The sequence below is a fragment of the Mauremys reevesii genome, linkage group 2 (genome assembly GCF_016161935.1).
Source record: "Mauremys reevesii isolate NIE-2019 linkage group 2, ASM1616193v1, whole genome shotgun sequence".
Lineage (NCBI taxonomy): Eukaryota > Metazoa > Chordata > Testudines > Geoemydidae > Mauremys > Mauremys reevesii.
The window spans coordinates 110463580-110478401 of NC_052624.1; the positions used below are offsets into that span (position 1 = coordinate 110463580).

General features: G+C 41.9%; 1 protein-coding gene across 7 annotated transcripts in view; it reads right to left on the reverse strand.

Annotated features, from left to right (window-relative positions):
* PTPN3 (protein tyrosine phosphatase non-receptor type 3) overlaps positions 1–14822 on the reverse strand; it is a 326586-nt gene that overhangs the window by 6127 nt on the left and 305637 nt on the right. For 6 of the 7 annotated variants that reach the window (XM_039524865.1, XM_039524869.1, XM_039524864.1 and 3 more), the window contains 2 exons: positions 11612–11757; positions 4868–5003 (listed from right to left, as the gene is read on the reverse strand). In XM_039524865.1, the coding sequence (XP_039380799.1) occupies positions 4868–5003; positions 11612–11757 (282 nt within the window). Of the gene's footprint in view, positions 1–4867; positions 5004–11611; positions 11758–14684; positions 14760–14822 lie in introns of those variants that run through there. The other variant, XM_039524870.1, reaches the window with a different exon arrangement.

Below are 14822 nucleotides of genomic sequence, written 5' to 3' on the forward strand. Positions count from 1 at the left end.
GAAGTACTTTACAAATGAGATTAGAGTATTTTTCCTCTTAAAGAGCATCTAAGAAGTAGACCATTAAACAAATTTCTATTTTTTTCCATAACCTTGTACCAGACAGTCATTAAAAATATTTGAGTCCCTTTCTGAACTGGGAATGTCATGTCCTGTTGTTGACAATTGGAGCCATATAAGTTTCAAAACATACTTGGCCTGAACCAAATATTTAGGGCTAATATAAAAGCTGTAGAATATGGGGTCACAATAAAAATTCAGGCGAGATTTATAGCAGCTCTAGAAAGTGAGACCAAGTTACACATATTTTTTCTTTCTCAGAAGGGGCTTCAAGTATCCAAAATATGAACTCTCCCCAGCAACTCAAGTGTGATATGCCCAAAGGACTTTAGGTCCCAGAAGTGTGAGTATGCATTAACTCCTTCATTTTGAGTCCCAATCTTTTTTTTAGCCATCTGCCCTACATTCTCATGTTGATTGCAATGGGGTGTTTGGCAGTAGCTTATATTAATACCTCCCCCCATAAAAAACTTCAAGGTTTAGCATTGCTCCCAGCCCCATCCAGCCTGAGGAGTGAAGGTCCTGAAGTTGCATTTAGTGCTCAGTTTTCAATATGTTATCATAGTGCATTACCTGATGAGTAACTTTTTTCTTGCGCTTTACTAAATTGGCTAACATTTACAGGAAATCTTGGGGATGTAAGTTAATTGTTTGCAGCTCAATTTTCATGTCATCCACCCCCTTCCCCAGTCAACTACTCCCATCTCAAATATTCATTTGTTCTTATGACTGTGATGTTTGTTGTTCTGTTTATATTTGTTAATTACTTTGACTTTTCCTTCATTGTTAGTTAGTCATTTGCATATTTCACTGCTGCCTGCACAAGTCAACTGTGATATTTAACTCCCTGATTTATTACTTCTGTTAACTCCATTGTGTAAGCAACTTATTTAGAAACAAGATTGGATGTTTCATCATTGATTCCTATGATGCAGACAGTGACTACTTGGTTTCCTTGCCATTGCTTGTATTCTGATTGCTCACTCAACTGCGTTCTCATGCCCTCCACTGAAACACTCCCCAGGTTAGCTTTTTAAAAAAAATTGTGAATGTAGGCATAGCAGTCATTGTCAAACCTGATTTTAAGACTTCTTCATCTTCTTTAATGTATTGCTACCCCTTCTACGTTCATCACCATGAAACCTCAAGTTTTTAATAGGCTGAGTCGGCATAACAACTTTTTCTTCTTCAGGGGTTATATAGTAGAGTAGGATTAGAGGAAATCCACTGGCCTGCCATCCAGCTAACAATTCCCTGTTATGAAGCAGCCTAACAATCCTACTTGCTAAATCTCTCCCTATAGTCTTAAAACAATCAACTAAATAATCATTATCTCAAGAAAGCTACTCATTTCTGAATATTTTCACCTATACCTTCCCCTTTTTGTGACCAGTCTGCTGTAGCCAAACTCTGATTTTCTTTTGCTTCACTATCTACTTGAACATATCTGCTTTGAACACAGAGTGCTATACAAATTCAAAGTGCTTGGAAAATATTCTGATGTGGGGCTCCCTCAGTTTCTCCTCTTGAAACCATTCCACCGTGGATACAGTAAAAAAAGTCACTGGAGCAGGGAGACTGAATCTTGAGTCTCCCAAACTCCAAGGTGAGTACTCTAATCACCAGACTGCAGAGTCATTCTCAAGCTTGTTTTCTCTTTCTCCCCTGGCCCTATGACTTTTTTAATTATCACAGTAGAACAGCTTCAACCAGAGAGACTGAAGAAGACACAATATAATATCCCAGAGCCCAAAGGTTACGGTATTCACCTGGGAGGTGGCAGATGCCAGTTCAAATCCCTTGTTGTCCCCCTCAGGTAGAGGGGGGACTTGAACCAGGGTCTCCCACATCCCAGGTGAGTATTTTAGCCACTGGGCTAAAAGTTACAACAGAGATCCTCCTCTTCCTTCTCTCCCCCCAACTGTCTCCTTTTGTGTGAGATTGCCTATGGGCGCCCCATTCGGAAGGCAACCTCTAAGTACTCTTACTAGGTTGGGCACTGCAGGCGTTAGGTGGAAGAACTCCTGTCTTCCCCTGATTTGTGCATCTCACTGTGGCTTTGGTGTCTGGATGTGCTGCAATGTGCATGCGCAGGGGCAGGGACATATGGACTTAAGGAACTTTCACATCAAAAATTTAGGCACCAGCAATTTTAGGCACCTATAGAGTTTAGCAGCAACTGAGTGGGGGGTTTGTAATCCCCAATGGGGCCTGATTCTGGGATCCAGGCACCTAAAGTGGCAGCTACACACCTAGATCCTTTTACATATCTAGCCCCAAATTTCTTGCACTGGGGCTAGACCTCGGAGGACTCCAGGCTGAAGACCCAATTTGGGAAACCTGATTTACTGACTTGAAATGTTTTGGGCATGTCCTTCCTATCTCAGGAAAGGACAAATAAAACTTTTATTTAATCCTCAGGAGAGAGAAAGCACTTGTGACTTTTTTTTTTAAAACAGGTTCTTAAAATTAATGAATACAACAATTCTGGCTTTTCATCTCTTTGTGCTTTAGTTCCCGATCTGTCAAATGGGATTAATATCAGCATCTAGTCTCACAAAGGTGTTGCGAAAATAAATACATTACTACTTCTGAAACACTCAGATGAGTGCCACAAAAATGCAAACAAGGAAATTAATAATTTTGTATTCAGAGCAGCGCTTGGGTAGTGTGCCATTAGTAAGGCTTGGGATCACACACGGAATGAGAAGGATAAAAGTAAGTGTTCACTGCATGAGGCAGGTAGCCCATGGAAAAAAATAGTATGTAATCATGTAATTAAAGACTATCATAATGAATATGCCCAAAGGACCAGGATTAAGGTTGCAAAGGCAAACTTAATCTTGGCATTTTCTAATTTTTGAAGGCTTGCTTTTGTAATCTTAACATTCTCTTAACACAGTTTTTTGAATCCAACAGAATAATTACTCTGGTGAATCACACAGCCTACTCTTAAGGTCATTAACTCATTACTAAGTAGAGTTTACACCTCTTCCTCAGTTAGCTTCCTCTTTCTTTTGCTTGAATGAGAACTGTGAGGCATTTTCTATGTCATTCCTTCTGAAGTTTCAAGAGATACAAAGTACCAAATTCAGCAGTCACATTTGTGGGTTTAAATCCCTTTACTCCACTTGGAAACAAGCACATTGTTCTCATGCCACCTGACAGCCAGATCTTGTCACCAATAATTAATCTACTCTCTTGTTCAAGAAAGTGGGACCTATGCTACTTGTAGTGGGGTGATCACCCTGCTCCGGCCCTGGAAGGGTACAAGCAGCCCTGGGGAGGGCTGCAGCTCTGAAAGCTGGGCTGATTGGGAAAGCAGCCACAGCTGTAGCTGGCTTAATAAGGGGCCAGCTGGCCCTTCTAAGAGAGCAGTGGACCAGGAGCAAGCAGTCTCCCTCTTGCTGAGGAGGGAGATGGACCTAGCTGCCTGAGTGCTAAAGGGTACTGGAGTGAAGCAGGGCTGGGGAAAAGGCCAGAGAAGCTGGAGAGCTCTGGGTCAGCAACTCCTCAGGCTGCAGGGCCTTGTATAAGGCCCCTGGAGGTACTGGGTTGCAGGGAAAGGCAGCAGGTCAAAACCTCCCTTGCCTATGATGACTGGCTTATACAGACTGCAGTCGCCCCAGTGAAAGGGGGCTAGATGGTGACTGGAAGTAGCCCATAGGCTGAGGCAAGGTGTGGGTAAAGGGTGGGGGTTCCCTGGGAAGGGGAGACCCGGATCTATGGGGTATTGCCTGGAGGGGCAGCACCACAGGTAAAAGGGCACTGGGGTCCTGGGAGGGACACGGGGACCAGTAGCAGCGGGACACTGGCCTGCAGGGGGCGCTCTGCGCTGGAAAGAGCTAATTTCCTGAGATGACCAGCAGGAGGCGCCACAGGGGTGAGTCGGTGAGTCTGCGCACCCTTATACTCCTCCACTCCTAATATTTTCCAATGGCAACCTATTCATTTCTAAAGCCCATTCAAATCTGCTTCTTGATTTTCAAAACTCTCTGCTGCTTACTCTTTCCCCTCTCCCTCCAACCTAGGCCTCCTTCTGATTCCTGCCCTTGACTCTTCAAAACTGGAATGGTGGTGAGGTGTGGGTTTTTTATTTATTTTTTTAAACCTGTGCTGTCCCATCTGATTTTTCCCTAAAAACAAGCCTTAGGCTATGTGTACACTACAGGTTACGTTATCATAAGTTATGTCACTCAGGGGTGTGAATAAACAACCCCGAGTGACATAAATTACTCCAGCATAAGCGCCAGCGTGCACAGAACTTCTCCCACTGACATAGCTACTGCCTCTCATGGAAGGGGTTTTATTATGCTGATGGGAGAGCTCTCTTCCATCGGCACACAGTGTCTTCATCTGACGTGCTGCAGACACCCACCACATAGTCACTTTTCGTTTTAAGCCACACCTGAAAAATCTTCCTTTTCTTTTTAGTTTATGAAAGGTTCTCTAAGGATGAAATTTACAAACTAAATTATATTTTAATTGTATATAATATCTTGTATAAGAGATGTATGCAAATCTGACTCAAAGTTCACTCTAGTTTACTACTTGCTAGTTACAAAAATGGATGTGTCTTTAAAGGGCAAGACAGGAAATCAGTTTAAACATTTACAAATAATTGAAATACACAACTCACAAGCAGGGCTGTCCTTTCTGATAAGGTTAATTTATGTTTTCAGCTTATGCAATATAAAATTAATTGAAAATCATGCAGACAACTAAATCAGCTTTATACGAACCACCCATGTTTCTCTATGTTAATAATGAAACAAAAAGCATGCACACTGCCCTCTCCTTAACTTACTGATGTTTGCACCATCATAGCTCGCTGGTCTCGCATTTTCCGTACAATATCCAGTGGATAAACAGGTTGGTTTCTTTCAATTAAGCACATGGCTGTTTCCATAGTGACCAATACACCAGTGCGGCCTATTCCAGCACTACAAAATGTAACAGAATCCCCCCACATAAAATTAATAGGCTTTTGCCATGCACTGAATACATATCACAGAGTAACATTAAAACACTCTACATACCTTTAGGAATAAAAGCAACACCGCTTAAAAGAAAGAATAGAACACAATGTATATTTTTAGGACAACAGAAGCAACATTTTCTTTATATAACTGTAAGAAAACAGCATTTTTACATAAATAAAAATTCTAGAAAAAATAAAACCATAAGTTTAAGTAAATTACTTTAAAATTATTATGATTTTAAAAAATGATATATATATTTTAGATTTGATTTAAAATCAACCTTAATAAAATAAAACAATGTCAAACTTTAGAGCTACAAGTCCACTCAGTCCTTGTCAGCCAATTGCTCAGACAAACAAGTCTAACAGGGCGGCTAACAGGGGAGTTTGAGTGGGAGTTTGGAGGGGGAGGTGGAAGGGGGCGGCACCGTGTCCCCTGCGCTCCCCAGGTAAGAACGCCAAGCAAGGCCGAGACAGCAGCAGCCAGCAGCTATGAGCCAAGCAGCAGAGGACACACCAAGGATGAGAGCATGCAGCAGCTGCGGTATGTACCTGGTCCTAGCGGGGGACCCAGAACAGTACTATGTATGCATGAAGTGCCGCCTAATAGAGCTGCTGGAGGAAAAGATCCAGGGCCTAGAGCTGCAGGTAGAAACCCTGATAGAGAATAGAAGGGGGTTTGAGCAGCTGATGGAGCAATGGCAAGCAGTAACTGAAGGGGAACGCCCAGGGGCACAGGGGGGAGCAGGGGCTGAGGCCACTGAGGGGGGACCACCAGATGAGGAAGATGGGCGGTGGAAGCATGTGACCGTGAGAAGCAGGCCAAGGAAAAGGAGAGCCAGTGACGGGGAAATTGAGCTAAGGAACAGGTTTGAAGGTTTGGAGAATGAGGAAAGGGTAAAGCAGATGGTCGCTGATGGTGGGAGGCCAAGGAAAAAGAGACGAGCGGCCAGTCCCATAGAAAAAGGGGAGGAGTCTATGGAAGTAGCACCAAGTTTGGGCCCAGGGAGGATGCAGGATGGCTTAAGGGGAACCACAAGGGATGATAGGAATGGAAGGAGCTTGCAACCAGGGGGGACGGAGGATAGGTTAGAGGACCGCACTGTCCCCAGGCGAAGGCAGGTCTACGTGATTGGGGATTCCATACTGAGAAGGTTGGACAGGCCTGTGACCAGGGCCGATCCGGAGAACAGAAGGGTGTGCTGTCTACCGGGCGCTAAAATACGGGATGTGGACCTGAGGTTGAAAAGGATCCTAAGAGGAGCAGGTAAGAACCCTTTGGTCATCCTTCATGTGGGAACGAATGACACTGCTAGATTCTCGCTAGAAAGGATCAAGGGAGACTATGCTAGGTTGGGTAAGACGCTCAAGGAAATTGAGGCTCAGGTGATCTTCAGTGGGATCCTACCTGTCCCTAGGGAAGGGCGCCAAAGGGGTGACAGGATCGTGAGGATTAATAGTTGGCTGAGGGAGTGGTGTTACAAGGAGGGCTTTGGGATGTATGGGCACTGGGAGGCTTTTGGGGACAGACAACTGTTCTCACGGGATGGGCTCCACCTAAGTAGGGAAGGAAGTAGACTTCTAGGAGGGAGGCTGGCTCATCTGATTAAAAGAGCTTTAAATTAGACACTGGGGGGAGACGGTTGGGAGAGGTCCTGGTGCTCTCCACACCAAATTTATACATTGGGAGTGAGAACAACAAGATAACAACAGATATAGCCAGAAGGGGACGGTTAGGTGTAAGGAAGATGGGGGGGACGGATACTAGATCTACAAGTCATACTGGAAGTACTGTGTCCCTACCGAGTTGGGTGAAAAGAGTGAGAGGAGCCCAACAGGAAAAATTAGGATGTTTGTTCACCAATGCGAGAAGCTTAGGTAACAAAATGGAGGAACTGGAGCTCCTGGTCCGAGAATTGAAACTGGATATCGTAGGAATAACCGAAACATGGTGGAACGGTAGCCATGACTGGAGTACAGGTATGGAAGGGTATGTGCTGTTTAGGAAAGACCGATGCAAAGGTAAAGGTGGGGGAGTAGCATTGTATATCAATAATGAGGTGAAATGTAATGAGATAACTAGCAATGCAATGGATAATACAGAGTCTGTCTGGGCAATGGTCACATTGGGGAAAAAAACTACCAGAGCCTCACCCGGGATAGTGATTGGGGTGTGCTATAGACCAAGCTAGATCCTGGCGGAGACAGATAGAGAGCTCTTTAATGTTTTTAAGGAGGTAAATACTAATAGGAACTGCTTGATCATAGGGGACTTTAACTTCCCGGATATAGATTGGGAAACAAATGCTAGTAATAATAATAGGGCTCAGCTTTTCCTAGACGTGATAGCTAATGAATTCCTTCATCAAGTGGTTGCTGAACCGACGAGGGGGGATGCCATTTTAGATTTGATTTTGGTGAGTAACGAGGACCTTGTTGAGGAAATTGTTGTAGGGGACAACCTTGGCTCGAGTGATCATGAGCTAATTCGTTTCAAAATAAATGGGAGGATAATCAATAGTGCATCTGAGACTAGGGTTTACGATTTCAAAAGGGCTAACTTTACTAAATTAAGGCGACTAGTTAGGGAAGTGGACTGGACTAACATATTTAGGGATCTAAAGGCAGATGACGCCTGGGGTTACTTCAGGTTGAAGTTGCAGGAGTTGTCAGAGGCATGTATCCCGAGAAGGGGAAAACGGCTCGTAGGTAGCGGTTTTAGACCGAGCTGGATGAGCAAGCGTCTTAGAGGGGTCATTAAGAAAAAACAGAAAGCGTACCAGGAGTGGAAAATGGGAGGGATCAGCAAAGAAACCTACCTTATTGAGGTCAGAGGGTGTAGGGAAGCAGTGAGAAAGGCAAAGCGACGGGTGGAGATGGACCTAGCGAAGGGAATTAAAACCAATAGCAAACGGTTTTTTAGCCATATAAATAGGAAGAAAACCAAGAAAGAAGAAGTGGGACCGCTTAAAACTTTAAACGGAGTGGAGATTAGGGATAATCTTGGAATGGCACAATATCTGAACGAATATTTTGCCTCGGTCTTTAATGAGGCTAATGAAGGGCTAAGGAATAGTGATAGAGGGACCGATGGGAATGAAGATATGGGGGTAGACATTACGGTATCTGAGGTAGAAGCCAAACTTGAACAACTTAACGGAAGTAAATCGGGGGGCCCGGATAATCTTCATCCTAGAATATTAAGGGAATTGGCGAGTGATATTGCTAGCCCGTTAGCGATAATTTTTAATAAGTCTCTAAATTCGGGGGTTGTACCGTTTGACTGGAGATTAGCTAATGTAGTTCCTATATTCAAGAAGGGGAAAAAAAGTGACCCGGGTAACTACAGGCCTGTTAGTTTAACATCTGTAGTATGCAAAGTCATGGAAAAAATCTTAAAAGAGAGAGTGGTTACGGAGCATGAGGCCGATGGCAACTGGGATAGATTACAGCATGGATTTACGAAAGGTAGATCGTGCCAAACCAACCTGATCTCCTTCTTTGAGAAAGTAACAGATTTTTTAGACAAGGGAAATGCGGTGGATCTAATATATCTGGATTTCAGTAAGGCGTTTGTTACGGTACCACATGAAGAATTACTGGTTAAATTGGAAAAGATGGGGATCGAAATGAAAATCCAGAGGTGGATAAGGAGCTGGTTAAAGGGGAGACTTCAGAGGGTAGTATTGAAGGGGGAACTGTCAGGTTGGAGGGGGGTTACCAGTGGAGTTCCTCAAGGTTCGGTTTTGGGTCCGATTTTATTTAATCTATTTATTGCTGACCTGGGAACCAAGAGTAGGAGTGGGCTGATAAAGTTTGCGGATGACACCAAGTTGGGAGGTATTGCCAATTCGGAAAAGGATCGGGATATCCTCCAGGAAGATTTGGATGACCTTGTAAACTGGAGTATTAGTAACAGGATGAAATTCAATAGTGAGAAGTGTAAGGTTATGCATTTAGGGATGACTAACAAGAATTTTAGTTATAAGCTGGGAACGCACCAGTTGGAAGTAATGGAGGAGGAGAAGGACCTAGGAGTCCTGGTTGATCGTAGGATGACTATGAGTAGGCAATGTGATGTGGCCGTTAAAAAAGCTAATGCGGTCTTGGGATGCATTAGGCGAGGTATTTCTAGTAGGGATAAGGAGGTGCTAGTCCCATTATATAAGGCATTGGTGAGACCTCATTTGGAGTATTGTGTGCAGTTTTGGTCTCCCATGTTTAAGAAGGATGAACTCAAACTGGAACGGGTACAAAGAAGGGCCACTAGAATGATCCGAGGAATGGAAGGCCTGTCGTATGAAAGGAGACTTGAGGAGCTCGGTTTGTTTTCCTTAACCAAAAGAAGGATAAGAGGAGATATGATTGCACTCTTTAAATATATCAGAGGGATAAATACCAGGGAAGGAGAGGAATTATTTCAGCTCAGTGCTAATGTGGACACGAGGACAAACGGATATAAATTGTCAGTCAGGAAATTCAGGCTTGAAATTAGACGAAGGTTTCTAACCATCAGGGGAGTGCAATACTGGAACAGCCTACCAAGGGAAACAGTGGGGGCGAAGGACCTCCATGACTTTAAGATTAAGCTAGATAAGTTTATGGAGGAGATGGTATGATAGGATAACGGGCTTAGTCAATAGGTCAATTAAGTGCCGCACTGAAGTAAATAGTCCAATGGGTCAATGATATGATATAACCTTTTTCAAGAGGGTATGGCTGGAGAGTCTTGCCCGCATGCTCGGGGTTCAGCTGACCGCCATATTTGGGGTCGGGAAGGAATTTTCCTCCAGGGAAGATTGGCAGTGGCCCTGGAGGTTTTTTGCCTTCCTCCGAAGCATGGGGCAGGGGTCGCTTGCTAAAGGAGTGGGTGGATCGGCTTATGTGGCCTGCATCTAGCAGGAGGTCAGACTAGATGATCATAATGGTCCCTTCTGATCTTGAATTCTATGATTCTATGATTCTAAGTCTGTTTACATTTGCAGGAGATAATGCTGCTGGCTTGTTTACAATGTCACCTGAAAATGAGAATAGGCATTTGCATGGCATTGTTGTAGTCCATGTCACAAGATATTTACGTGCCAGATGCGCTAAATATTCATATGTCCCTTCATGCTTCAACCACCATTCCAGAGAACATGGATCCATGCTGACGAAAGGTTCTGCTTGATAACAATCCAAAGCATGTTCATTTTCATCATATTTCAAATATTTCATATTTTCATCATCATGAGTCAGATGCCACCAGCAGAAGGTTTTCTTTTTTGGTGGTTCGGGTTCTGTAGTTTCTGCATCACAGTGTTGTTCTTTTAGGACTTCTGAAAGCATGCTCCACACCTTGTCCCTCTCAGATTTTGGAAGGCACTTCAGATTTTTGAACCTTGGGTCAAGTGCTGTAGCTCTCTTTAGAAGTCTCACATTGGTACCTTTTTTGCTTTTTGTCAAATCTGCAGTGAAAGTGTTCTTAAAATGAACAACATGTGCTAGGTCATCATCCAAGACGGCTATAACATGGAATATGTGGCAGAATGTGGGTATAAACAGAACAGGAGACATACAATTCTCCCCCCAAGGAGTTCAGTCACAAGTTTAATTAACACATTTTTTTTCCAACAAGTGTCATCAGCATGGAAACATGTCCTCTGGAATGGTGGCTAAAGCATGAAGGGCATACAAATGGTTAGCATATCTGGCATGTAAATACTTTGCAATGCTGGCTACAAAAGTGCCATGCAAATGCCTGTTCTCATTTTCAGGTGACATTGTAAATAAAAGTGGGCAGCATTATCTCCCATAAATGTAACCTAACTTGTTTGTCTTAGTGATTGGCTGAACAAGAAGTAGGTCTGAGTGGATTTGTAGGCTTTAAAGTTTTACATTTTCGTTTTTGAGCGCAGTTATGTAACAAACATCTACACTTGTAAATTGCACTTCAACGATAAAGAGATTTCAGTTCACCTCATACAAGTACTGTAGTGCAAACTATTATTTCTTTTGTTTATCATTTTTACAGAGCAAATATTTGTAATTGAAAATACTAATAAAAAGCGAGCACTGTACACTTTGTATTCTGTGTTGTAATTAAAATCAATATTTGAAAATATAGAAAAAACATCCACAAATATTTAACACATTTCAATTGGTATTCTGTTGTTTAACAGTGCGATCAAAACTACCATTAATCACAGTTAGTTTTTTGAGTTAACTGTTTTTAATCAACAGCCCTATTAAAAAGCATTAATACTACATTAAACAACAGTTATTGGTGTCGGATGGTCATATAATTGAGCAATTTAACCAGAAAGATTAATCATGAAGGAGGCAACGGGATGGTAAAGAAACCCAAACCCTTACACACAATACCGTAACTTTCGTCTCCATTGGATAAGTGCTCACTGGCTAATAGGCTTATAGCTTTACGATTTCACATTTATTTCAAGGAATTTGCTGCCCTGCAGGGTGCATACTATTGAATAATGCATAGAATGTATAATGTCCTTTCTACAGGACAGATGGAATACTAAATCTCTAGGACTCCATCCAATGTAACAGAACTTTAATTTCAAGTACCTGCAATGAACAAGGACCGGTTCATTCTCCACTCTCTTTGGCCTCATACAGGTGACAAACTCCAAAAAGTCCCTGGAGTCATCAGGAACACCATGATCAGGCCAAGCAACGTACTGGAGATGGGTGATGGTGTGCTCTTCCTCTGTCTGAAATGTAATTGTAGTGTCACCATATCTCACTCAGTATTGTAGTAGCTTTACTAAAGTTCATTGGATAAATGCAATTTGTTTCATAATAAACTTACCTAGGCAGCACAAGGCTCCATATCCTGTACAACAGACTGCAAGATTTTCTAACAGAATATTTTCTTATTAAAAAACAATAAAATAAGTGGTTCTTGGAGAAAAAAAATTAAAAATAAATGTAGGTGTTTAATAAGAGCATATTTACTATATATAGCTCCTTTCAGCCCAAAAGATTTCAAAATGCTTTACCATTTATACTTTGGGAACAGTAATTCCAGCAACGAAATGCAGCCATCTCTGAAGTAACACATGGCAACAGCTATGTACAGCAATATTACACAATAGTTTAGATTAGAAAGGAGGAAATACCTGCTGAAATTGCAGAAGAAATTTACAGGCAGAATACAATTACCAGATTTGAAATTTGGTCTGGACTCGAGGGTTAAACACCCCTCCGTCATGCAAAAAGTGCCATAGAATCTTTAATGATTAAGTAGTATAGACCTTTGCTTACATTTCGTCCAAAAGACGGTATCCGCAGCAGCATCTGCTAACACCGCACTGGGATGATGGTTTAGTACTGACACTGGTGGAACAGTGCCACCTGCAAAATTATTACTACCTGCAGCATGCTAGGTTTTCCCTCCAAATACTGACAGTGCAAGCCTTGTGATCTTGAGAGATTTAGTGGGATTACAATACAAGATAATATGGCTGCTGACCAGTTCTAAATATGTTTTCCCCTTCATAGTCAGCATACATCTTATACACTGATAGGAAGGAGAAATGTTAAATAATGTATGTCTATTTGTGGATTTGGTCAGAACATAAGCTTACATGGGCATATTTGCTAACTATGATTCCTGTTAACAGGACAGGTTATGTATAGTATATACTGATACGTTATAGAAATTATGAATGAATTATATTTATACTGCCTGTGGAAGCACTTCATTCTGTATGATGAAAATGTAATTAGTTGAGAAATTCTATTGTACAAAGGGCTCTTTTTCATTTAATTATACCTAAGGGAAGCCATGTACTAGAAACTACTTCAATTTCTTAACTTCCTGTTGATTCTCATCGTGCAAAAGCAACTCTTCTTAACACAATCATCTTCACATGCAAATGCATTCCAGTGACTGACTCATTCTACTTTATTTGCATACAGCTGTCAACATATGCACGGGGCATGATTTGAAAAACACTAGTTTTATAACATGGCTTTGGTCCATATTACATTTAACTTTTTAAACTAGACTGTTTTCCAGGGGATAGACTGGAAAAAATGAGCTGCGATATTCCCCGAAGCTCTAATATATCAACATGCCAAAATGAAATGCCACTCACAAAGACCGTGAAAAATCTTCATAGTATGGTCAACCCTCTTTCTTCCATATTTTTAGTAACAGTGAAATAGTTAACTATGCTGACATTTCAATGTTCATCATTAACACCCAAATGAGAAGAATGTTGCTCTCATTCATTCACATTGCTCTCACACTTAGAATATCACTGCATGAGTTCATACTCCGGTCACATTTTAAGTTCGCCACGTTTTTTCTGATTGGGTCACACAAGCATCTTTTCATGGTATCAAACATTATGAGCTGAAATTATAGGACTGTGTGGCTATGACCACCTCCGTTCCCCGAATTGCCTGACTTTGATGGCTTGCTCTGTACCTGGGTAGGTGCAGATATTAGATCCAATATCATTTCTAGGGACCAGGCATGTATGATATGACATAGAACCTCTATTGCCTAGCAAAGTGGGCTCAAGGCATGAAAGCCCTATACACTGCACTGCAGTCCTGGGAATGAGTTTATTTCAGGAAGAAGAAACAGTATGTATATACATCCCCCTCCTGGAACATGGAAGGGTATGAAATATCCTGGCATAAATCCACTCTCCTTGAAGGCAAGGCCTCAACAATGATGATCGAAAGGCCCAGGGACCCAAGTTCCAGATTAAATCCTAAATGTGCACCAATGTAAACTAACACTAACCAGCTAGCTAAATATAATACACTGGAAACGAGGTGAGTTTGGGATGAACTCCCCAGAAATCACTCTAGGAGCTGAGAGAAGAGGTCCTTATATCGACAGCTCAACTTTGGGTCTCAGAAAGGAAGGAAGTCGGACAGGTGGACAAGCATGATCCTTTTATGGCCTCAGCTCTGAATTGTTTGTTGCAACAAGGAGCAGCATAGTTGGTCTCTTGATCACTGTTTTCTAGAATGTTGCCAAAACTCTGCAAAGCCAGTCAAATCCCATAAGGGGGACTATGCAGAAGCCACCCCAAAGAAAGAAACCCATACACGTTATAATAGTTCTCTTCTGAAAACGTAGGGGAGTTCACCCTCAGTGCCTCAAAGAGATGAGGTGGAACAGTGATTACATATATTATGGATAGAACAGTTTTGTTCTCATTAACTGGAGAAGCTAGAGTGCATTTGAATCATAGCACTCAGGCTAGATGAAATTTTGACTCATTCTAAAACAAACCAGGGAGTCTGTGGTGTGATCTTAGGTGTTCATTAAAGATTCCAGGCTGAGTCATATGTGTGAGTGCTGAAGGGACACATTATTGAGGCACCTGGGGACAGCTACATAAAATTCAATAGCACTTTGAGCAGTTTTTTAGATTTAAATAATGAACGTATTACTCATCACAAATGAAGGCTTGAATGTGCTAGGAGCTGCATTTTTAATAGCTCATAGACATCAAATACAATGAGCAAGCACATTACATAAAATCTCTCTAGAATAAGAGCACACTAGTCCATCAAGACTACTTCTGTTGTTGCAAGCATCTTCAGTTTTCTGTATTTTGCTCTATTCTTTCCTAAGGATCAATGTGCTCCTTTGTTAAATATCCCAGTGTTCCTCAAACTTCAATATCTTCATTACCCTTTTTCATTCTCCTTTTCAAACAGTTGTGACTTTTTCTGATGTGGTCTCCTAAGATTTTGATTCAAATTTTTAATGTTTTATCACAATAAATATTCACTTTTCGGAATGCCC